The sequence below is a fragment of the Neovison vison genome, chromosome 6, assembly GCF_020171115.1.
Source record: "Neovison vison isolate M4711 chromosome 6, ASM_NN_V1, whole genome shotgun sequence".
NCBI lineage: Eukaryota > Metazoa > Chordata > Mammalia > Carnivora > Mustelidae > Neogale > Neogale vison.
The window spans coordinates 22,403,832-22,430,614 of NC_058096.1; the positions used below are offsets into that span (position 1 = coordinate 22,403,832).

Here is a 26,783-nt window from a genome sequence, read left to right on the forward strand (position 1 = left end):
ATGGGTAATAATGACAACACTAAAGTTGCAGTCGTGAAGATAAATTGGCGGATATAAATCATTGGAAATTCACAAATATCATTTTCACTTTTCTTTTCTTTAAAAAGGCTGTCAGAGTATAAATAATGTTGACAAAGAATTTGATATGTATACATATGCCTAAAGCCACAGCTTGATCAAAGTATAAAAGAGAAAACTTTCAGGAAGTCTGACTTGGTGATTATGTTATCTTGTGAAAGGTTAAAAAAAAAATGAAAAAAGTTGCTTCTCTGAATTTAATCCTGATAAAATAAAATATTAAGAGGGATTATGGGGCGCATGGTGGCTGAATCTGTTGAATATTTTGGTTTCACTCAGGTGATGATCTCTGGGTCCTGGCCTTCACACTCAACGAGGAGTTCACTTTCCCTCTCCCTCTGCTCCCTCCCTTGCTCACATATGCTCTCTCTCTCTTTTAAATAAATAAATAAAATCTTAAGAAAAAGTAAAAGAGGAACTAGTAAGTGAAGTGAAAGTACATGGTACAAAGAACTTTATTTAAAAAAAAAAAAGCACAACAATCAGATATAGATAGAGATGTCTGAAAACAGATCCAAAATAATACATTAAATATCATATTCCTCTTAAAAAAAAAAGAATCCCAAAGTAAAGATACACTCTATAAAGCAAAATTCTCAAAGTATATGTCCAAAGGTACACATGTGGAAGAAACGGAAGGGAGCTCATGAATATAATGAGACTGCATAGGAAATCTCGGATGAGTAAATGTTTTAGAAACATTTTTAAAGTGAGATGAATCATGGAATTACGGAGCAGTAACTCCTCTGGCTATAGGCTAAGCTGAAATATAGTCTATTGAAGACAACAGCAACAACGATTAGCTCTGCATATGTGCTTTAGCTCGCACACTCTTCCTCAACGGCATCCACGATTCTTCGCAAATATAAATCGATCTCAATATGAAGACCGAAAAATAGAAGTCATCAAGCAAGCTTGCTCAAATTGTACCCTATCGCTTCTGGATGAACCTGAAATGGAAGGCTGCCTTCCTCTTTTTTTTTTTTTTGAAGGCCAAACCCTACATCTCTGAATGCAATTTCTTTAACTTCTTTCTTCTCTAGATCACTGCATTACCAGAGAGCTCTTCTCTTCCCTTTTGTGTTTTTAGTCTTTTGTATTTTCAGTCTTCCTTGCATCTTATTACCATGAACTATAAAGATCTCTCACATGATACATTTTCTTCAGTTCTATTTTCTTCTCAGGCCATGAAAATTTTTATTTTATTTTATTTTATTTTATTTTATTTTTTTGCTTCCCAGTCCTGCTATTTCAACAGGCTGTTTGTAATTTCTTCCCTAACATCTTTACTCCTGGGAATCTGGTTTCCTCAGACACTGGGAAGCTGGTGACAAAGGTATGGTTCAGAATCACTGACTCAGCTCTGAGGATGAGGATGTGGGTATGGCTAACCTTAGATCAACTGGAAGAGTTTGATATTTGTCAACCTTCCCTGAAGTGAAAATACTCAAGTAAGTATTGGGCCAGAATGGTGCTTTAAATCTAGGTAACAGACATGTCTTAGACTTTTTCTGTTGATGCATCATATCCATTTCTATCATCTAAGCTACTCCCTTTTATCAGAAGAAATGGAAGGCAAAATCTTCCATTTTGCAGACTTACTTGCTGGTATGGTTTTAAGTGCTATGAAGGCACTCAGGGTGAGATATCGAGTAAGTGGTTTACATTACTGATGGGAAGGGAAAACCACTCCCACTTTTCTGAGGAGGTTCATCTGGACAAGAGGCCCTACAGATGTGAATGAAGGGAGAACCTGGACCCCCTACCCCACAGCCTGTTCACAGGTTTCTGTGTGGGATGGCTGTCAGGTCAACAGAAGGATAGCTTGGCAGTAGGGTCTCCTGACTTCCGGTTAGCAGTTGCAGACTTGACCACTGAATTGCACTTTGCTATTTGACTTCTGAAGCCAGAAGACTGGTGATTCTCTGGTCTTCCCTTTCCTCTGTCTTTTCAATGATTTTATAACCACTCAACTCTCAATATTCAGTTATTTTCTGCTTGGTTTCTTAGTCAGTCTCCATCTGATAAAAGACTCAATTATTAAGGGATTGTCTCATAAAGGACTGACCTTCCTGGATTCAGCAAGGTCATATAATGTGCAGGGTCATATCAATTGCATGCATCTGGGGACTATGCTAAGATGGATTCCATCTGCTTCTGCTCTGGGTGACCATCTTCCTTCCAATAAGATTTTGTGTCTATTGTTCCTATTTCAGTTACAAACTTCATCTAAACATAATAGCAAATTCACAACACATCTAAAACCTTATACATTTCTTATTTCACTACCTATCTGTTTTTCTCCAATTGCCAAATCTAAAGCATTATTCTACTGATCTTTTCACAACACTTGATCACACATCTTTAAACTTTTCTTTGTACAGTGGTTATATTAACTCTCTGAATAATTGCTTCTTATTTTATTTGTTCCTATATTTTTAAGTCCAATGATTAACCTGAGGTAATCCAGGAAGCTCTCCTTAATTAGATCATTTCTACTTCTAATATTCTCCATTGAAGTGCTCATTTACACCTGAGGTATACGTGGAAATTATTTCTCTCTGTAATACTCAAGTATTGATCCTTCTCACAAGTCATGGACTCCCATATCCCATTATTAATGGGGCATTTCCATTATGACTAATAAACATATTAAATAAAACATACTAAATCCTTTATACAGTCAATAATTCATTTAAACTTACTACAAGTCAGTCAGTTTTATGTTGGAGGCAAAAGTGAGACAGCAATCTCTACTCTTTTGGTGGTTACATTGTAATTACATAAAAGTAATTATATTTGTAAATTTTACATTGTATTTAGATAAAAGTAATTATATATACATAAATTGTTTACTGTAAATACTGTGGTCAAAAATTTAGCAGGCATGGGAGATAGTTGGGGGATAGGGATGAAAGCTGAAGTGTTGTAGTTTTAAAAATAAAATAAGACAAAATCAGAGATGGAGACAAACCATAAGAGACTCTTAATCCTAGAAAACAAACTGAGGGTTACTGGAGGGGAGGTGGGTGAGGGATGGGGTAACAGGGTGATGGGCATTAAGGAGGGCACTTGATGTAATGAGCACTGGGTATTACAGGCAACTGATGAATCACTAAACCCTACCTCTGAAACTTATAATACACTATATGTTAATTAATTGCATTTAAATAAAAATTTTTAAAAAGAAAAAAAAGAAATTGGGGGAACAAGAATATCTTTGCTAAAAAAAGGTAATATTTAACCAAGGGCCTAAAGGAATAAAAAAAAGAAAGAAAGAAACAACTCATGAAAATGCAAGGTACAGAAAATAGTAAGGAAAAAGATGAACTATGTCTTGGGTTTTTAAAGAAGGGGGATGATCTGGGCAGTGGAGCATGGCTAAGCTGGGGGAGAAGGAGACAGAGGACAGAGAAGTCAAGGAGGGCAGGATAAGAAGGAACATTGTGAAGCCTCATAGGCTTTCATAATCACTATGGCTTCATCCCTGGACAAAACGTTAAGCCACCAAAATGCTCTGAGTAGAAGAAAATCACGTTTTTTAATTAGTTTATTTGTTTGTTTTTGTTTTTAAAGAATTCCTCCTCTTGTTGTTGTTTATTTAAAATATACACCAGGGGGAAACTTCTTGCTAAAGCGGGAAGACCGATTTAGGAATTTATGGCACAATCTATATTAAGAGCAAAGCAAACCAACAAACCAAAGAAATAAAAACAACCAAAATATAGAATTTGATTTCACGAAACCAAGGAGACTTTGGAAATACCTTGCTAGTAGAATCAACAAGACACATCAAGGGGTTGGGCCTGGGTACATAAGTAGATTTAAAGATGACTGAAAAGGAACAACTGAAAAGTGGCAGTTAACATTTATTGATATGGAAAGAATGCCAAAGGAAGGTAGGTAGGGGTGATTGGCTTTGGATATCTGGACATCTGGACATTTTCATTGTCTACAGAACAATTTTTTTTTAACACAGATGTCGTGAAAAGAAGGGCCATCTGTACCCCAATGTTTATAGCAGCAATGGCCACGGCCAAACTATGGAAAGAACAAAGATGCCCTTCAACGGATGAATGGATAAGGAAGATGTGGTCCATATACACTATGGAGTATTATGCCTCCATCAGAAAGGACGAATACCCAACTTTTGTAGCAACATGGACGGGACTGGAAGAGATTATGCTGAGTGAAATAAGTCAAGCAGAGATAGTCAATTATCATATGGTTTCACTTATTTGCGGAGCATAACAAATAGCATGGAGGACAAGGGGCGTTAGAGAGGAGAAGGGAATTTGGGTAAATTGGAAGGGGAGGTGAACCATGAGAGACTATGGACTCTGAAAAACAATCTGAGGGGTTTGAAGTGGCGGGGGGGTGGGAGGTTGGGGTATCAGGTGGTGGGTATTATAGAGGGCACGGCTTGCATGGAGCACTGGGTGTGGTGAAAAAATAATGAATAATGATTTTCTGAAAATAAATAAATTGGAAAAAAAAAGATTTTATTTATTTATTTGAGAGAGAGAGAGAGAACATGAGAGGGAATAAGGTCAGAGGGAGAAGTAGACTCCCCAGGGAGCTGGGATCCTGATGTGAGACTAGATCCTGGAGTCCAGGATCACAACCTAAGCAGAAGACAGTGGCTTAACCAACTGAGCCACCCAGGCACCCCGCCTATAGAACATTTAAAGGGAAAGGGAATTAAGCAGTTGGTTATGAAATTTAACATTCAGGAAAAAGATCCAAGATGAAGATATATATTGGAGTTACAGGTGGAATACAGGTGGTATTTAAATCCATAAGAATTTAGCATATCAAGGATATGAGTTTATATAAAAACAAAAAGATCGAAAAACTGAGAGACAGTGGTTTTTAACAGGTCAGAGATTTATAACTAGCAAAAGATATTAAGGAGAGCCCGATGGGGAAGGAAAACAAGAAAAGCATGCTGACATGCTAGCTAAGTTGGAGGCTGAAGAGAGATTCAGGGAGAAAGAAGTGATTAATTGGGTAATATTCTGCCCGTAGATCAAGAAGTATGAGGACTGAGAATGGGCCACTGGATTGAGCATGAAGAAACTCAACGGATACCTTGATAATAGGTTTTATAGAGCAGTAAAGGTAAAAACCCAACCGGAAGAGTTTGTGACAGAATGAAAGAAAAGTAATTAGGTACAGAAAATATAATCAATTCTTTTGTGAAGTTTTTTTTTTATTAAGGAAGAGTAGAGGGCAAAGAATTGATGTGGTTGCCAGAAGAATTTATAAGATCAAGATGATTTTTTTTAAGATAAGAATTATTTTTCACTAAAGAAATAAAAAGCTTACTTTTTTTTTTTTTACACTGACACCCACCAAAACAAAAGGAAAGTAATCCATCTTCCTGTTCTACACACAGACACATACATACACACATACATACATACATATATATATATATGTATAAATAATATATACATTCTATTATCTCCCTTTCTGGAACAGTGGGCATTACCTTAAGATGTTAAGATGTTTAAGTTTACACTTATAAATTTTAGGTTATTTAGAGAAACATGGACATGAAATATGTAGATGAATGCAAACATGCTAAATGTTTTTAAGGACATGCATAATTTGACCACCTCATTATTTTCCTATTCTCATCACCACCACTGATGTCCTCACACAATATGGCCTCCAGTCTCCCGTGATTGTACAGTCCATGCTATTTCACAACATGGAACCCTTGATTCTTGCCATTTCTCCCTTTCTTTTCAAGGAACCTGTTTCTACTCAGTCTTTCAAACTGAACTCGGAAGTTGACACCTATTTGAAACCATCCCCAAGAATTCTAAAGGGAATTCCATTCTGTATTCCCCAGCATTTCATTTCATTTCATTGCATCTGTCTCTATCATGTATATAGCAAGGGAAGTTTGGAGTTTTCAGTTACAAAGCAGAAAGATCCTTTTATGATGGTAACATTATAGAGACTGATCTCAATATGGTATAGGGTATGGGCCAATTTCCAATTTCCATGTTTCTCTAAATGTAGATTTCTACCCTTCTTTTGTACTCTAACTTCAGTATAAAGATCAGGGGCCATATTTTACTCATTTCCTGATTCCCAAAGTCTAAAACAGTGCCTGGTACTTACTAGAAACTCATGATACACATGGTGAGTGAGTGAACTAACAAATGATTAAAAATTGATGCAAGGAGGGGCTCCTTGAAAATAATATCTAACTATCCTAATTTTCTTTACTTCCAGAGGAACCAGGGAATTACAAAATTAAGCTGATGTTATACATAGTTTATGAAGGCACACAAAAGTTTGCCTCATAGTTTTGGAAAAAATAGAGCAAGACATAGACTTTTCCAGACCAGTTACTAAAACTGATCATGTAAGAGAAACCTGGCTTTATATTCAGTTGAGGAAAGTTTGTTTCCAAATGAACCAACTTTCACCTGCTTTCAGGTTTTATGTAACAAGGGTCTGGATCAAATATGATTCAGTTATAAGGATGTGCAGATTGACTATAATTCCATAAATACAGAATTTTGTTCAATTGATCCAGGTTAGCCTATAAGCAGGTTATTCTTCCCAAAAATGCCTTGATAGATTTCCCCATGACTTAGGTGAAAATACAGATGACCACACTTTATGGTATTTTTGAATTAAATCAATCCTGGAAAGAGGGCTAAAACATTGGATTTGACAAGGTCTCAGTAGGTTAAAAAGATGAGTCCAAATGGACAAGATGAGATTTAATAGGGGTAAGTAAAGGGTCCTGACTGAGGTTAAAATAAAAATCAATTGTGAAGCACAGCATGGGAGAACTCACTTAAGAGCAGTTTCTGTGCAAAAGATACAGGACTAAAGGAAACAAAGGCAAAATGACCTGAAATTTTGTAATCTTTAATAGAAATACAGTGTCCAGTATAAGGGAGGTCATTACCACACAATCAAGTTTTACTCTGCTTTGGTCTACAATTACCAGATCTGTGTGTTGTTGTTGTTGTTGTTGTTTTTCCCTAGACCTGTGCATTATATCTAAAGAGGCATTTAACAAACTGACTTTTACGCAAAAAAAAGTGATCAATATGAACTAGAACTTGGCCATAATAGTAGCCCGCTAGTATTTATTGAGTCCATGCCCTGTGCTGGGGCTTTGAATTCATTTTCTCACTTAGTCTTCACACAGTTCTGCTCAGCTGGATCTTGGAGTGGCTTCTGTGGAGCACTGAAACCCCCTTCAGCACAGAAGCACCCATTCCCAATGTGAGATGTGCTGCCTGCCAGCTACGGCAGAGTCCTTCCCCTAAAAGTGCCCAAGAAAAGGTGACTTTATCAGGAAAGCCTATCAACTAATGAGGCAAATGGGAGCTCACCATATTAAGATTTAATATGAAAAAGGTTACAGTTAAGAATTAAATATAAGAGATGAAATGAAGAAAGTTGGAATAATGAATGAAATCATTTGATAATCTGCAAAAGTTAGATTAATAGTCTTTTGAGAAAAACTTCAAAAAATACACATATAAATACATATAGACTACCTTGTCAGATCATGACTATTAGAAGTAGAAAAATGTAAGGAAGGAATGATAATTGTTAACTATATTGTTACAACTTGATTCTCCTTTATGTTCTATATTTTGTTCTATATTTTTAATTTTCTCTAAGATGAGTATTTAAATCAAAAAAGAAAATATGTTTCTAGCTAGAAAAAAAAGATTATCACCCTAAGAAGTACACTTGAAAAAAAAAAAAAAAACTATTGAAGAAGTCTTTTTAAAAAAACCTCTCTGTCCCTCTCTTCATCTAATTGTATTTATATGTGGTATTTTAATAAAAAACTTAATATAGCAAAATTGGTTATCAAACACATATGGGAAATATTTCCCATATATCGTGATTTTCTAAAGATAGAATATAAACCAAAGAGGACTGAACCAATCCTTGCTCCTGAATATGAAGCCGGGGACTAATAGGAAGACCCTGTTCATGGTTTTTCTGATTTAATTCAAGCACAGTTAAATATAAATTATTTTTAAAAAATCATTTGAAAAATGGACATAAGTTCCTTGATATTAATTGTGAGAATGTAAAAATAAAAATGGAGTTAAAATTAGGACTTGGCCAATTAAGATCATGTAGGAAGTAAGACCAGAGGAAAAAAAGACTCTGCCTCCTCATTGACCCTTTATTCATAGGAGACCTTTGACCTAGCCAATATTTTATCCTACTTACTATTTAAATCATCATCATAATAGATATAATAATAACAAACTGAGCTTTTACATATTTTTGCTAATTTCTGAATGTATGTTTTTTCTGTAAAATAAGTATAAATAATTTCTCATGTATGTCTTTGAGCTACTTTGAGAATTATGTCGATGACTACTCAGGATTCAAGTTAGCTAACCACTCCAATGTGTCTTCTTGCTAGAACTTTATCAAGCTTTTTTTTCCCAGCAGAGATAAAAGCAAATGAAGTGGGCAGCATAGAGATGAAATATCCAGCTTACAAATATAAGTGGTATCTCTATGCCAATTTCCATACATTGCTGTACCATACACTTCCATATCCTGCCAAATAAAGACTAGACCACCATTGTTAAGAAATAGTACTACTGGGCACCTGGGTGGCTCAGTCATTGAGCATCTGCCTTTTGCTCAGGTCATGATCCTGGGGCTCTGGGATCAAGACCCACATTGAGGCAATCGGGCTCCCTGCTTGGTGGGAAGCCTGCTTCTCCCTCTCCCACTACCCCTGCTTGTGTTCCCTCTCTTGCTGTGTCTCTCTGTGTCAAAGAAGTAAATAAAATCTTAAAAAAAAAAAAGAAAGTACTATTATCATACTTACTAAAACATTTAAAAAAGATGTCTAAATAAATTACTATATTTCAGAGTAAAAATTAGACCTCTATATTCAAAAACACCAGTTGTCTGTGAATCAATGATTATTTAATATGCAAAAATTCTTTTAACTGTTTTAAAACCATTTATAAGATCACAGATAGAAATGATGTATGCACATACACAAAAGATTTTTTTTTTATCAAGAATGCTAGCTATATTCACAAGTTATGTTGCTCTTCTATATTTAGGAATTTGTTGGCCTTAGTTTCCTTTTTTTTTTAAAGTAGGCTCCACGGCCAGTGTGGAGTCTATCGCAAAGCTTTAACTCACGACCCCAAGATTAAGACCTGAGCTGATTTCAAAAGTCAGACATTTAACCAACAGAGCCCCCCAGGTGCCCCTACTCATTTTTAAAAACATAATTTCATATTTGTAGAAAATTTGTAAGACTACTGCACAGAACTTATCTTTTTAATGTGGGCCATTTAGAGTAAGTTGACATGGTGCCAACTTAAGTGTGCATTTACCATAACGAAACTCTCTCTTACATAAACTCTAGAAAACAATTAAATTACCATCTAATCCAAAGACTACAATCAAATTTCATATCATCCCAGTAATGTCCTTTATAACAAAAGATGCAGGCATGGCACTTATTTGTTATTTATCTTTATTGTCCTTTAATATAGAAAGTTTCCTTAATCATTCCTTTGCATAGCTTTGACACTTTGGAGACACCTCCATTCAGATTTGCCTTCCCTTTCCTCATACTAGATTCTGATTATGCATTTTTGGCAGGAAAATTATAATTGTTATTCTGTGTTTTTCTCATTGCCTATTTCTGGTAGCATCCAAGTTTAATTTTCTCATTACTGGTGATGTTAATTTTGATCACTTAATTAAAGTGGGATCTGGTAGGCTTACGACTATAATGTTGCTATTTTCCCTTTGTAATTAAAGATAAGTTGGGGGTAGACACTTCAAAAGTATTTTGATTGATTTATTTATTTTTTTATCATCTAACTTGCTAAATTTTTTCACAACATATACCTGCATTAGCAACCATTGATGCCCCTCAGGTAAATTATTTGTATTATGGTATTTGTTAAAAATGATTGATGGATGCTTTTTTAAAATTTCTTTTCCTCCTAGCAAAACACATTGTTCCAGACTTATCTTGTACTTTCCTTGTCCCACTCCTAGAATCAGCCATTTTTCAAGAAACCTTAGTTACTTTTAGTATTTAGAAACCAAAATGTAGCTGCCAGCCATGTTTGGTCTTTGCTGCTGAGGTGCTGGAGATCTCAAGTCCTCTCTGTGGATACAGCTGGCTGAGAAATTGTTTTCTTTTCTTTCTTTCTTTCTTTATTTTTTTTAATTTCAAGTTTTTATTTAAATTTTAGTTAGCTACCACATACAGTAAAATTGGTTTCAGGTGTAGAATTGGTAAAATTGGTTTCAGGTGTAGAATTTAGGGATTCATCATTTACATATACAGAAATTGCTTTCTAAGCAAAATTCCTGACAAAGAGAAGTTCCTTGTGGAAATGACTGAACACACCTACCCATACACACACACCCACACACACACCTTTACTTCTTTTCCCCTTTCTGTATCTACCTACATACATTAAAACCAGACTTCACACCAATAACTCCAATACCCAACCATTATCCCAGGGTCATTCTAGTTTTTGTGTTTTTATATAATTGCTGATGACACCCATGTGCTTACAGACATGAATCATCGATCTTTTACCTTATCATTTTACTTGGACCCCACCTTACACTGATTAGGTTCCAACATTCCTCTCTGGTTTGCTGTTTCTATCTTGCCACATGCAAATGCTTCTTACCTGCCCAGACTCCAACACCCCACACTAGACCACTGAACCCCCTTTTAGTCTATTAACTCTGCTAAGGGTCTGATGCCCTATGATAGGCTGCTGCACCCCCACCTGCACACAGATGTCTATTGTGCTCAGATGTAAGACTTAATTATAAAGGAGGTAAAGAAGGAAGGAAAAGAAAAAAGAAAAAAAAAGATTTTGAAACAAAGGAAGTTAAAAAGTGTTTTCTTCCTACAGTTTTCTCAGAATATATAACACATAATTTCATATGCAGTTGTTGCTGTTTTAATTCATTGCCCTTTTAAATCAGAGTAATCTGTTACAACATAAAATAACACATGCCAAATGATCTGGGCCTTTTACTAGGTCAGATAGGCCAATGAGATACTGAGCTGTGATACTGACATCTATTTTGAAATATTTGAATTTCTACGTAACATTTCTCTTACATTTTATTTAAAATCACAATGCACTTTCATTGTTCAAATTCTTCAGGAAAAACTAAATTTTGTAAGCATTAGATAAAGAGGTCCCATCAAAGGAATAATGTTTATTACTGCTGATGTTTAAAGATATGTTTCCCATCTAAGGCTCAGGGCCTAATTTATTTTTATATCTCTGTTACAATTTCAGTTGAATCTATCTCTTTCTGAAACAAATTTTAGGTATGTATTCGTCACAAAATTTTGAAACACTAGGAAAGTTGCAGTATTCAAGAAATATTCCCAATAACATTTTAGCTCTTAGCTTGAGGGAACATTTTCTTTCTTTCTTTCTTTCTTTCTTTTTTTTTATGGTTAGGCTGAGGGAAACTCATTAAGTTAGTATCTTCATTAGGAGGATAGATATCAAATACATTTTTCAGTGAAAAATGTCACAGTAAGAAATGTCAGATATGTGGGCACATGGGTAGTTCACGTTCTGTCCACTGGGTGTCTGCCCTCGACTTGGGTCATGATCTCAGGATCCTGGAATCCAGCCCCCATCTGGGAGCCTGCTTCTCCCTCTGCCCTTCCCCCCTGCTTGTGAGCTCTCTTTCTCTCTAATAAATAAATGAAATCTTTTTTTAAAAAAAAAACTGTTAGATATGAAGGTATACAGACAATAAATATTTCCTGAGAATTTAATAAGATATAAAAATCTCATGAATATAATTTCTATTTTTTGTATTTTTTCCAGAATTATAAGTACTTAAAATATTTTAAAAATCTAGTCATTAGCAAGTTTACCTATACAGACCTACATCATTTGTAAAAAAGCAATGTAAAATTGTATATCAGTATTGATATAACTGTATATACATATACTGATCACATATTTGGTTATTATCTATAAAAATTTTCATACTAATTAGAAGAAAATTTGCCTAATTTCCTGAGACTTGGAATTAATGTAAATAGTGAATGCTTCTGATCAGTAAAGATCATGCTCACTTCAATTTATTATCAGTGAATTTTTATATGACTTAGCACATTTCATTTTCCTAGAATTTAATTGCTTGTGTAATGGTTTATTCATCTCCCTAAATGTGGATAGTCTACGTCCTATGATTTTCACTGAGCTTAATTTTCTTTTCTTTTTTTCTTAAACTTTATTTATTTATTTGAGAGACAGAGAGACAGAGATAGCTAGAGAGAGCACTACTGGGAAGGAGAGGGAGAAGCAGGCTCCCCAATGAGGAGAGAGCCAGATGCAGGGCTCATCCCAGGACCCGGGGAACATGACCTGAGCCAAAAGCAGTGGCTTAACAGATTGAGCCACCCAGGCACCTCTGAGATTAATTTTCTAAAAACTTCATGATAAATGACATATAGTTGTTATTTCCTTTCTTCCTTAATTCCTTCCTCCCTCCTTTTCTCCCTAAATTCCCTCTTATCTCATTATTTTCCTTCCTCCTTTCTTCCCTTAAGCCCTTTTGCACAACCCCTTCTCTCCCTTCTCTAGTGTAGCAAAATTTGAATTGGAGAAAAAGAGATTCCAGTTACATAATAATTTGAGTATTATCAGCTTTGTAAACTTTTAAATTTCCCTTTTGGTCTTTCTAACTAATGGCATGACTTTACATATCAACAGAAGTAAATATATTTCTTAATATAAAATTATAGTTATATACTAGAACTCTACTTAGAAAACATTTTAAAATATTTTTGTGGAAACTACTTATTCTATTAAAACATAACAATCCAAAAAAACTAACATTACAATAATTTTCTGATATTTCTCTATGTAGTTCTAAAAGGCAAAAATCATGTTTTTGTATCTTCTGAGCTATGCGAAATATACTACAATGTATACTTTCAGACTTCCAATCGGTCTTATAAAACATAATGCAAATTCTAGAAATAAATATGTGTGTTATATATAGCTTATTTATATAACAAAAACGTAACAATTTCTAGTTAAAATGAATTGTGTCTACATGTTATTATTTGGTATCTTTAAACTTTTGGGCAAGAACTAGAACGTTTTCATATATAAAATGAAACACTTTTCATTGAAAGTTATATAACTTTAAATTTTCTATTTGCCTTAAAAATAAGCTATTCTTTGTACTTTCAAGCTTAGGATTTTAAAATAGGTGAATTTTAGTTTATTTTCTCTCAAGATGTCTTTTTAAATCTTTTGATAGGATTCTTACTCAACATAAAATATAATTTGCTTTCATAAGACATATCTTTTTTACTTCTTTTGTAGATGGCTCACTTGTAAAGTTGGGTAATCAGAATCATGGTTTAAAATCAATCTTGATTAGTAAATATGTTCTAATTCCTCACTATCTGTCAGATGCAATTGTTCTAAATTTTTAAGCACTGGTTCATTCTTCCTAATAATAACCTATATCATGTCTTATAAAAATAAAGCTATTTGCTTATAGAAATATTTTATGAGATCTCAGAAATTATTGGGCTATACTTACCAGCCAAAGCAAGAATATATTCTTGAAATCTTGTTCCTATACGGTTAGTGGCTGTGCAATTATATCGTCCAAAGTCATTGTCAGATGTAGGTGCTATCTAAAATAATCATAATAATAGAGGTTTAACAATTTTAAAACAAAATCATGGCAGTTTTAAAGTAGATTCTAGTATGACCACCATTTTCACACTTGTTCAATTATTCACAACTCCTTGTCATAACTCTTTTTCTCTCTGTCAAGTAAGCATCACACCCTTTTAAGATGTAATGCATGTAACTATATTTTCACTAGGTGAAATATAGTTTAACTATTAATTTATTTGGTAGACAAATGCCATCATTTTATTATATCGATTGAATAGAAAAAGTCATTAGATATTTGTGTATGGAAAGCTCAGAAAGTGGCTCACAGTTTGTAAAATATACATTCTGCAATTGCTGTAGACATGAAGTTGAAAACAGAACACTGTACCAAAAGCATGGTTAATTAACCCTCTGTTTTCTCTTTTAGACTAAAGTCAAGCAGATTTAAAGTTCATGAAAGGCTGGAAATATATCAGGTTTTTTTATCCCCCTCTCATGATTTTATTGAATATAAAATATTAATGAAGGATGAGGACTTACTTATCCAAAGAAAGAAAGAAAGAAAGAAAGAGGAAGGAAGGAAGGAAGGAAGAAAAATAATCTTCCCAGGTATGTATTTTGCTAGAAAATGTTGCCGTTGGGTAGCAACCCCTGTAGATAGGCACATTATCTTGATGGCTAATAATAGTATCTTGCCTCCATTTCTGTTCAATTCCTATCATTCTCTTTCAGTTTAGGTGGAAAATAGCTGACCTCAGTCCTTACACATTTGAAATCCGTAATTAAGTTAACCTTCCAGGAATCTATTGCTGAACATTGGGGCCAACCCTGTAATTCTAATGTACCGAAATTCTGAAGTATCAATTCAGAAAAGAGATTTGATGATAGTAATAGATATAATTTTCAATCCCAGTAACTATTATTAAGAGAGAATATGCTTACAAGAGTTGCTGTTAATTTCAACTCTATCCCAAAAGGGGGGGAAATGATTTTGTGGTAATGGGAGGCTCTTAACTAAAAGTGCAATTTTGAGGTCCATTGAAGATGATAATTCTGAAAAAGTACAAAAAAGCTGTGCCATTCATTCCCTGGTTAGCTGTCTATCTAGGAATAGATCGTAAGTTTAAGGACTAGAGACTTTAATCATTCTTTTGTAAGTACTCCTGAGAGATTAAAACATTCATTTTTCTTACATTCAGCTTTTAATAAACCAAGCTAACTTGACTTGGCCATAATTTTACTAGTGAGAAAGAATTTGCCCCCAACATTTCTACATTTTGCAGGCATAGGAGAGCTATTTGTACAGTCCATAGGGAACAATGTGCACTGAATTGATAAAATATAGACAGGATGGCCATGACAAAGAATCAGGACTATTGTGCAGCCCCTCAATATTAAGCAAGTATTTTAAATAGCCAGTTTTGTTGGAACAACTTTTAAAAGGCTCAATTCAGGGTTTTTTCATTTGTTGGTTTGTTTTCTGTTCCTGGAAGTTGACCTATCAAAGATAAAAGTTTTACGGTTTTATCTGAAATCATTTCTTTATTATGTTGTATGATTAACAAATTCAGAAAACAGCTCTAGTAGTACAGATTATTAAAAAAAAAAAAAAAAGCCCACAGACCTATATATAACCTGGCAAATCATGATCCCTGCTGCATAGTTGATGTGTCCTAGGAAAGCAATGTGAATGCAGCATTCAATAGTGACTTTATGACCAAGCCCATTTCAATGGAATGATAGGTAATTTTATCAAAAAATAAAGTATTGTACAGCAAAGGTATGTTATAAAGCAGTTTAAAAATATTCACACATTTAAAAATACCAATTATTGCTGATATTTATCCAGGAAGTGCTAGGAACACCTACATATGACTCCACTTTTTTCACATTTTAATATGCAGGTAAATAATTCAAGCTTACTTAAGATGGTGGGCTTTAATAGTACATAATACATTGATCAACAAATATAATTTTGAACATCAAAATATGAGCTAGGAGTAAAGTGCTAATAAAAGAGTTCTCTAGTTGTTTTCCTAAACTTTCATAAATTTAATTTCCTCTTTCTATGTGTTCCATAGTGAGAAAATCATATGTTTAATACTTAGCCTTTTACTTAAGATAAAGAACAACACCACAGATTATCAAAAGCACAATATTATTCTAATCAACCTATTAGAAAGTTTCTACATCAATGTTTGCCAATATATTAAAATGTTGGCTTATTACCTTATTATCTTAGGAAGTGCTCAGAAAAAAAAAAAAGTTGACTTTTACAGATTATTTTATTAGCACCAATCCAAAGGATTTATGGAATATTCTGTTATGTTTTAAAATTCATAAATTTAAAAGACTGAATTACATATTTGCTCAATGAAAAAGGAAAAACTTTAAAAACCAATTCAAGAAATCTGTTATTGACCCATTTGTTATCAACTGCACACTGTATTTTTGTATATTGTATTACACGTTCTTAAGAATTAGCAATTATGTGACTATTATAATAATTCTTAAGCAAAAAAAAATACTGTACTATCCTAAGCAAATATGAATGTTATTAATTTAAAATCTGTAATGCTTATCGTTGCTTTTTTGGGGTAGTTATTGCCATTTTGTTTTATTTTAAGTTATATTAGTTACTCATTAGTTATTTATTCAGGGTTTTGATTTAATTTTAAAAAATAGTATACACATAAAAAGTGTATGATCAAAGTGGATGCTTTTTTTTTTTTTTTTAAGATTGTATTTATTTGTCAAAGAGAAAGAAAGCACAGGCGGGGGAGTAGCAAGCAGAGGGAGAAGCAGGCTTCCCGCTGAGCAGGGAGCCAGATGTGGGACTCAATCCCAGGATCCTGGGTTCATGACCCTAGCCAAAGACAGCTGCCCAACCAACTGAGCCACCTAGGCATCCCAAGGCCAATGCTTTTTAACCAATAAATCATGCGGTCTATAAAAACAAAAATCACTTCGTTTTTACTTTGGGGTGGAAAGGAATGCCATTTAGGCAGAAGATTAAATAACGTGAGAGATTTATATGGATAAAATATTTAAATAGAAAATGTTTAAAATATTTAAATGCCAGATTTATAACACATTGCTTAATACTGACTACGGCGAATTACGAGCTATCCCAGAAACTGAAAAGTGGTAAAATGAACAAAGCAGAAATTACACATTAGTCATTTAAACATGAATGAACTTAAATCTACCTGTTATGGAATAAATTGTGTCACCCCCCACAAAATAAATATGTTGAAACCCTGATAGGGTCTTTAAGGAACTAACTGAGATTGAATGAGGTCATAAACATGGGCCCTGATGTCCTTATAGGAAGACAAGATACCACAGTTCTCTTCGTTCTGTGCATGGTTAGAGGGCACACCTGCAATCCGAGGACAGAAATTTCAACAAAACCCAACCCTCTGGCACCTTGATCCTGGACTTACAGCCTACAGAAGTATGTGGGGGGAAGGAGATTACTTTATTTAAGGTACCCGGTTTGTGGTATTCATTATGGCAGCCTGAACAAAGTACCCCAAACTGAAGTTAAACCTCACCTCACTTTTTAACTAGTTAAGAATCTAAATTTTATGTTAAATCTAACCAAGTTTCTTTGTGAAACTGACCTCTGTGTCAATTCCCAATAGTTCTTCTAATAAAGTTACAAAGTAACCAATTTAAATTCAAACAAATTTAGACACCACCCATCCCGAGGTGTTTAAATCCTTTGGAATGGGTGGTGTGCACAGATATTTGCCTTACTAATATTTTATAGTATACGTATTTATTGGGCATGTAAGTGATAGTCAAAGCCTTTCTGCCCTAGGCCTAGAAAATCGATATAAAACAATAGTTCCTTTTAGAGACCTACCCTCTTATCTTTTTGGCTATATTAATAAATAAATAAAATAAAATACAAATTAAAAAGAAAGAAACAGATAAAGACAATCATTTAATGAGCAAAGAGTCAGTTATCTAAATATTTAGGGAAGTGATGGCTAAATCCTTCTGTCAACCAAATTTTTCATGAAGTCCAATTACCAGGTAGAAAAGTAAATATGGCACCAATGAGAACACCTTTAAGTTAATACATTGACTGTCAAATGTTATTTTAAAGCATGAATTTTTAAAATGAATGTAAATTGAATTACAGTGAAAAACATAGCATCTTTTTAGCTAAATAAGGTTATTTGAGAGAGCTTCCCAATTGTATTGAAAACATGAGGAATTGGAAGGTTCATGATTGTGATCATAGACACAAAATCTTTGGGAATTGATACACACACACATAATCTACAATTAATAAATAAAAGGTATTGTATTCAAACAGAATTAAAAGGCCAGGCACTTGGCAGTATAAAGACAATTATCTATAATCTTAATTTAAAATATAAAATGAAGTGAGGCATTGAACAAGTAAATCTGGTTTATTTAGAGACTTGTAAATATGCACCCACCAAAAAGTTATGTATGCGTCTTAGACGGAGGGCATAATCTCAAAATCAATAACTAGTATCAGCAACACTTCTGGTCCTTAATAACTGGTAAATTACTAATTCCCTCACCCTATTTTTTCCTGATATAACTGACTTTTTTCCAAAAAATTTATGAACAATAATGGCTTTTACAATAGACTCTTTTTTATACAAGAGTGAGATATTATTAATCATTAATGGTCCATGATCTAAATGCACAAAATTTTCTTTTTAAGTAAATACACAAGAAAGAGACACAATAAAATTTGTATGTGTTTATATATATTATGTAATATAAATGTATATTATATAATTGTATTTATATTAACATTTTATATGCATTCTAAAACAGTAGGTGACTGCTAAAATAATACAACTTATTCATATGTACACGAAGACTTACCTCTAATATCATCTTTCTCCCTGCACTATATGTCTTTAAATTAGTGATGTTTTTAGCTGGCAGGACTAATTTCTCTTTTCTCCAATGGACTGATGCTGGTGGATTAGATTTCACATCACAGCTTATATTGATTGGGTTTCCTTCCCAAGAGTAATAAATTGTTTGGTTTGATATAAACTTGGGAGCATCTGTAAAGCAAAACAATAAAACATTTATAGACCTCTTCTTTAAGATAAATAATCACTTGATTAGTATGTACAACAATAATTACTGCTTGAATGTAATTAAGAAGCCACAGAAATTCTAATGTCATATATTTAATATGTGACATGAGAACTCATGAAAATATGTTATTTGACTGTTTCATCAAATAATTTTTAATTAATATACAAATATTAAAAGTTGGCCAATTATTAAAGTATGAAAGATTAATGCTCAGAGTTAATTCTGCTTTTGATAACCTGACAAAAATTATCTACTCAGTTAATTAATAGGTATCTACATATGTGAAATCTCTTTCTGGAACAAACCTCTAATTATAAAGTGTGAGTTAGCATAACAAAATCGATGGTGTTGGGTCCTTTTTAAATCATGTCTTACTCAAAAAAAAAAAAAAATCTTGTCTTACTCATATAATTTCTTCTATGAGATATTTTTAAACAGATATAAAATCTAAGTTGAAATGCCAATATCACAATTAAGAAACAAGTTTTTCCTGAAATATCATTTCCAGTTTTAATTAAATCAGAGATGATTTAATTTAATCCACAAAGTTGACTTGAAGATTAATCAGCTCCTATGAAGCTCTGCCAATTCTCCATAGCCTACCTCAGACCTCTATAAAAACAGTTAAGAGAAAATAGACAATATTATTATATTACCTTATTGAAATTACCTAATTGTGAAGACACACAAACATGATTTTTAGTCTTGCTCCATTCTAGAACAATGATGTAGCACAAATGCCAATCAACCATAGCCTCTTTGAGTCTCAGTAGTTAACAGCATAAGTATTTGAAAGAATTCATCTTTAAAATTTTTACATAAAATCAAAGTCCTATATTAAGTGGTAGCTAAAATGTTGCTGATATTTATATTATTATTGTCACTAATATTGACTACTTAAAACTTAGTATCACCGCATAGAATATCAACTTTAGTAATCTAACTTAAATGTTTTGTTTTACTAACCCCAAGTACTTAAAAATGAGCTACACCAATTTTGTTGTATATGATTTTATAGAAGATACATAAGAATTATAATCTGTAGTACAAATGCACAAGTAATTGAAAAATTCTTATCCTATATTTGTTTTATTGTATGTTTATAATGTCAGTCTCACACAGAGGTATGAAATACTACTTGACTGTTTTCTATCTAAGACAGTGAGATTATACATTGAGTTCTGTCTTATCTTTCAAATAACCTTGTGAGGAAGATATTGTCCTGTTGTAAGCATGAAGGATCTGGAGTAAGAGCTGTCAAGTTTACTCCAGCACTACATCGTAGGATATGAATTTATGGTGATTTTAACCAAAGACCATTCATTATAGATCCATTCACCTCAGCAACAAAATTGTATCATTCAGTGCTAGAAACATTTTGGTGATGTGGATCCCATCATACATTATTGAAGGGAATAGAATCAGAACAATTCCTCAGAAAGAAAAAGAACCTTAAAAAGCTTTATAATTTTGCTTCTACAATTCAGTCATAGATCTCTCTCCAGAGAAAATAAGTAGAAATATTAGAAGTTTATATAAAAGGCTTTTAATGCATTGCTACCTTAACAAAAACTCAAAAAAGCGTAACGTCCCATAAAACAGAATTGTCTAAATAAGTAATAACACGTGTTGGCACTCAGGTGTGCTAAATACTACACAGACATATCTGCCTATGGTTTTCCCTCCACTTGCAATGTGCCTGTTCTTCCCCTCTGGCTGCCTTCAAAACTAGGCTCTACACTTCCTAAACACACCTTTTCCATGACCTTCAGTTGTGGCTGAGCTTCTGTACACAGAATCCCACAGATTCTGTGTTTTCCCTCAGCATGGTAATAGGCAGTGGAAAGATCCACCAAATGATCTGACTCTTATGAGTTAAGATATGTCTTGGTCACAATTATATACCTGACTGCTTACATTGTGTGTGACGTTTATGTGGTTCTTAAAAAATGTACATTGAATTTACTTGAAATTGAGCAGTCAATGAATTTTCAATTCAACAGTTTGGTTAAATTGAACAGAAGGTATTTTCAAGGATAAAAGAAAAAAAATTGTTTTTCCCCAAACCTGGAAGATTAAGTGAAAAATCTAAAGACGTGTAACTAATTAGGGGTGTAACTGTAAGAGAAACAAAACTTGCTGATATTCAGTCAAAAGCTAAGGTTATATCTATATCTATGTCTCTAGCTCTATAAAACATTTTATTACTCTTAACAAATATGAAATATAAACTCTTTAATATTCTAATATTCTAAGGAAAGGTTTATGGATAATTTATTTGCATATAAATATAGCCCAATATGAAAATCATACATTCTAATCGAGCTATTAATAGCTGACTCACAGTGTACTCTGTCCATGATGTAGTATCTGCATGAATATGTGTTATAGTATTATAAATTAACCATAAACTTAGGGCAAGATTTGATTTTTCTACAAAAGTAAGCAATTGCTGCTAATTGTTTGCCTGATGATCTCAGTAGGAATTTAATTTGGAATCACTGATGTTGAATGCAAACATGCTTACAGGCAATGCATGCTATACTGAAAGCCACATTAAAAAAATGTATTTGTGGAGCGAGGCAAGAAAATATTGATAACTTCTATCTACAATAATACATAAAGTAAATTCCTCTACATTATATGCTTTGTAGATTCCCCATCAACAGCAAGGCAGCAATGTTCACTGGCACAAGACTGGCATGTTAATAAAATCCAACAAATAGTGTTGGGTCGCTGGTTGAAGGATGTGACTCCGGCACAGGCAACATGTGAAAACTTCAGGCTAAAAACCAGTAGCCATATTTCATCTTGATAAATCAAAAATAGTAATTTTCAGAGCGTCGATCTTTTTTAAAAAGTAGGCCTTTTACATCATGAAAGGCTTCAAATATTGTGCAGAGGAAATAAACTTTGGCAGTTAACCAAACAGCCGGGGGAAAGAAGAGGAGAGAAGAATATGGCATCAACAGCACATCAAGTAGTGGAAATGTCTCTCAAGGCAGTCTATGTCCCCCAAATTCCGTTCAGGTCCAAAATAAAATATTCTACAAATTTCAACGAACAGAAATAACTCTATTGGAAGAGCATTTTTGTGAGCAAAAAGTAGAGGAAAAAATCAGAGAAATCTGCCTGTGACAAGATGAAATATGTCATTTAGTGGATGGAAAAGGAGAAGAATCGTTTCAGAAGCTTTTGGTCACAGTGAGAACCAAGGACCGTGGCAACAATGCTCTCCTTGACAAAACTTTTGTCACGCTTCCATAAGCCCTTCTATAAGGACTTGGCTTTGTCCTCCGGCCCTCTCCTGGTCTGCTTCTTCCTTTACTAAAGAATCATGCTAAGTCGATTCAGGGGGAATTGTTCCGTTGATACCCGAGTATCTCTGAAATCTGATCAAGTCCTTTATTATCCTCCCTTAATGCCCATGTCCGTGGCCTGCTTTTAGCAAGAATTCTGTCAGGTTCGTTTAGCAAGAAGCACATTATAGTTGAAATGTAATAAAGTTTCTCTTAGTAATTTTCCATCCACTGACTTCTGTCATTCTGCTCATTGGCTTTAAGACCCCACTTGTCTTTGTTATATTTGGAGTTGAGTTTAGCTCTCTCTCCTATTCAACAGTCTTGACCACCCCCCATTGCAATAGACTTGAATATGGCCCTCTTTACCATTTTTCAGTGTCCGCATACTTTTTCCTTGACAAAATATGATAGATTATATCAGACGCTTAACGACTGAGCCACCCAGGTCTTCCAGAATGAAACAATTTTTGAAAATCAATCACACAATAAAGAAATTTACCCCAGTCAGACTTTCAGACAGGGAGATAAAAAATATTTATACCCAACTGTGTGTGAATTCCCCCACGTTCTCATTATATGAGGAGATCTCTGTATTTATTGTATTTACCTATGAAAAAGTTAAACTTGTAATACTTTTGTGCACATGGTCATTTCAAGTTCTGCAGAACTGGACAGATTTCGTGGCACCTAATAGCTGAAAAGGAACATGAGAGTCATCTGCAAATCTTTGTTCTATATGCAAAAAACTGATTCTGAGATACTTGGGAAGGTGGTGGCAGAGCCAACCCATAGTCTTTTGGCTGTTTATGATTGCATTAGGAAATCATACCACTGTGTTAGTTTTTCTATTAATAACTAAGTACATTTTCAGCAAGTGGTTTCTGTAGATCATCAATAATGAAGTTAGTGTTTGAAATGATTATACCAAGTAATCAAGGAAGTATTTTATTAGTCCTATATGCTGTATTCAAGCAATAAAGGAAACATGCAGTACAGTTTAGGAAAAATTTTGATGGAAACAGGTGCACATTTGCACACTCACTTATTTCTAGGTGATGCCAATAAAATGAGGTAATTAAAATCATCGTCACTTTTCCAATTTTTCTGCTGATATATGAGAAGCTAAGAGGTAAGAAGAAATGTACTCTGGGGCATGCCAGTTATTTTCTGCACTAAGGGTTTAATGGTTAGAATCACATTTTAGCGACATATCCTTGAATAAAAGGTGCTTAGATAAAAACGCAGGAAACTTAACCTTACATAAGAATTGAAAAATAACAAAACCTGGAATGGGGAGAAAGAGGAGGAGGGAGAGTGAAGGAGGGTTGGAAGAGAGAAGTGAAAAATAAGAACAAGGATAAAACAATAAAGTATATTTTGCTTTGTTGTAGAATTTACATCTTAGAACTATTTCCTGATTTCATCCTGTGTTCCCTTCTGGGTACTGGGGAACAAATGCTCAAGGTCCCCCACCTACTTGAAGTTTCTGTGCTCTCTCAAGTTTATTTTATAATTTGAGGTAATATGAAATAACACATATACCCTTTCAATTTCAGCATCAAGACACCAAAAGCTAAAATAATAAATTATAAGTTTATTTAAAATTGTAAACAGGAGAAAAGTTAATCCATTGTTTCAATATCAGAAAGTCAAAGATAGGGGTGCCTGGGTGGCTCAGTGGGTTAAGCCTCTGCCTTCGGCTCAGGTCATGATCTCAGGGTCCTGGGATTGAGCCCTGTTATCGGGCTTTCTGCTCAGTAGGGAGCCTGCTCCCTCTTCTCCCTCTGCCTGCCTCTCTGCCTAGTTGTGAGCTCTCTCTCTCTTTCTCTGTCAAATAAATAAATAAAATGTTAAAAAAAAAAAAAAGGTCAAAGATAATTCCCTAAACTCCAGTTTGAAAATTTGAATATACCTTTCTCTCAGAATTAATAAGATTAATAAATTGAAGTAGTGTATAAAATTTGTTTGATTACTGCTTATATTCAAGATTGGCATTTCAAAGTTAATCTCAAAATTTGCAGTCTAGCCCTTTATTGGTTAAGAAATTATGAATATGCTAACCATAGCACTTCTGCTCTTGATCCATGACAAGTGAAGTCTTGCCTTAAAAGTAAAATTCCTCTCCTACCCCCTGAGGGTTGCTGCGGGGAGGGGGTTTGGGAGAAGGGGGGTGGAGTTATGGACACTGGGGAGGGTATGTGCTTTGGTGAATGCTGTGAAGTATGTAAACCTGGCGATTCACACACCTGTACCCCTGGGGATAAAAATATATTATATGTTTATAAAAAATTAAAAATTAAAAAAAAGAATATTTGGGGGAAAAAAAAGTAAATTTCCTCAATAAATTGAAGACATCATTCGACATCTCAATAAAGAATAAATTTAATCCCCAGAAGAACATATTTACTAATGTTTTAAAATATATATATATATTTTTTAAAGATTTTATTTATTTATTTGACAGAGAGAAATCACAAGTAGATGGAGAGGCAGGCAGAGAGAGAGAGGGAAGCAGGCTCCCCGCTGAGCAGAGAGCCCGATGTGGGACTCGATCCCAGGACCCTGAGATCATGACCCGAGCCGAAGGCAGTGGCTTAACCCACTGAGCCACAATTGATTTTTAAACACATTTTAAATTATATTTTTCATCTAAAAATGCATGTATTGGGTGCCTGGGTGGCTCAAGTGGTTGGCTGTCTGACTCTTGATTTCAGCTCAGGTCATGATCTCAGGGTCCTGAGATCAAGCCCCACATAGGGCTCCAAGCTCAGCAAGGATTCTGTTTAAGAAACTCTCTTGGGGCGCCTGGGTGGCTCAGTTAGTTAAGCAACTGCCACTCAGCTCCCATTGCGATCCCAGAATCCTGGGATCTAGTCCCACATCAGGCTCCCAGCTCCATGCGGAGTCCGCTTCTTCCTCTGACCTTCTCCCCTCCCATGCTCGCTCTCACTCTCTCTCAAATAAATAAATGAAATCTTAAAAAAAAAAGAAAAGAATCTCTCTCCCTTTCCCTCTGTTCCTCCCTGCTGATTATGCGCACTCTCTCTCTCTCTCTCTGATAAATAAATCATTCAAAAAGTGAATTTATGTAATTTTTACATCAGGAAAATTCATAGGAATTTCCCAAGTTGAGCTCAATCAAGTGGCTATTCCTTTTCAAAACATTAAGAGTTGAGAGTGTGTTACATTGCTTCCATCACTATAATTTTAACATGTGCTATGCAATTACCATTTTGAGTATGATTATCTTCATATCTGAATCTGATAATTACAATTTATAGATATTTTGTTAATGTCCAAATATATTTTTAAAAAGTTTTATTTATTTATTTGACAGACAGTGAGAGAACGCACAATCAGGGGGAGTGGCAGAGGGAGAGGGAGAAGCAGGTTCCCTGTTGAGCAAGGAGCCTGATGCGGGGCTCCATCCCAGGACCCTGGGATCATGACCTGAGCTGAAGGCAGATGCTTAACTGACTGAGCCACCCAGGCACCCCTAAATATATTTTTCTTGAGTATATGATATCTCTAATAAAAGAATATTCTAGAATATAATGAAAAGTAAGGGAATTTTCTTCTGAAAATATAATTCATAAGATATAGCAAAAAATACTAAATGTAACTGCAAAATATTCTCCATATATAAAACTAACAAACAAAAATACGGGTACCTTTCTTAACAGTGAAATTCTAATTTTGATGTTTTTTAGTGTCAGTGAACTTACAGAACTTTATGTGTGTGTGTGTGTGTGTGTGTGTGTTCTAGTATGAACATTATATGTGCATCATTTCAGGGAAATTTCAAGCTGTTTTATTTGTTGAGAGATATTATTTGGAATTAAATCATAAGTGGCCTCATTTTCATACTTTAAAAACTTAAGGTACTGCATGTGTGGTGATATGCTTATTACATAAGCATAGTTAAAAAAGCATATTATATTTTTTCCTTGGATTATCAAGGGCAAAATTCATCTTCAATACTCAATATTGTGATATCATGTATTGTACTAGATCCCTTAAACAATAACTTGTACATTAACTTGTTTAAGATTCAAGTATATTCTACAATCTACTGTGAATGATTAACATTTTATTTATGGTTTAGTTGTATTTGGTTTGACATTTTAACTAATATTTAGGGTGCCTGGCCAAACAAAATACTGCAATTTTTAAATCATTGACTTGATTGCACATCTCCAGTCAAAATACCAAAATTTATGTCCACTGACACAAAGGTAACCATTAACAAGTGTGGATATAATCGTTTAGGTATAAAGGTTTCACCGACCTGGCTATTCATCAAATCATATTTTGAGCTTGTGGGAAAATAGACGTCTAAGGCTTCTTCATAAAGATTCCAAATGCACTGCTCCGGGAAAGATAGCTGCTGCACTAATTATCCCAAATTATTATTGTGTGTCTGTTTTATGCTACCTACTATTAAAATGTGGGCGATTCATGTCAACAGGGAATCCGTTCTGGTAGGTCAGGCAGATGCAGAAATACATAAGTATAATGAAGGCGATTTAAGTACATGTACATGCACATAAATACAATGGAAGTGCAATGGGTAAGGTTCTTGTCTCAAAGTTATTAGCTCTGAGCC

The 26,783-nt window shown here is 34.2% G+C and overlaps 1 protein-coding gene across 2 annotated transcripts in view; it reads right to left on the bottom strand.

Annotated features, from left to right (window-relative positions):
• The window catches only part of NCAM2 (neural cell adhesion molecule 2), a 524,714-nt gene that overhangs the window by 93,305 nt on the left and 404,626 nt on the right, over positions 1–26,783 (bottom strand). For both annotated transcript variants that reach the window (XM_044251090.1, XM_044251091.1), the window contains exons 10-11: positions 18,651–18,838; positions 13,690–13,786 (exon numbers count right to left, since the gene is read on the bottom strand). In XM_044251090.1, coding sequence (XP_044107025.1) covers positions 13,690–13,786; positions 18,651–18,838 — 285 coding nt within the window. The remainder of the gene's footprint in view (positions 1–13,689; positions 13,787–18,650; positions 18,839–26,783) is intronic.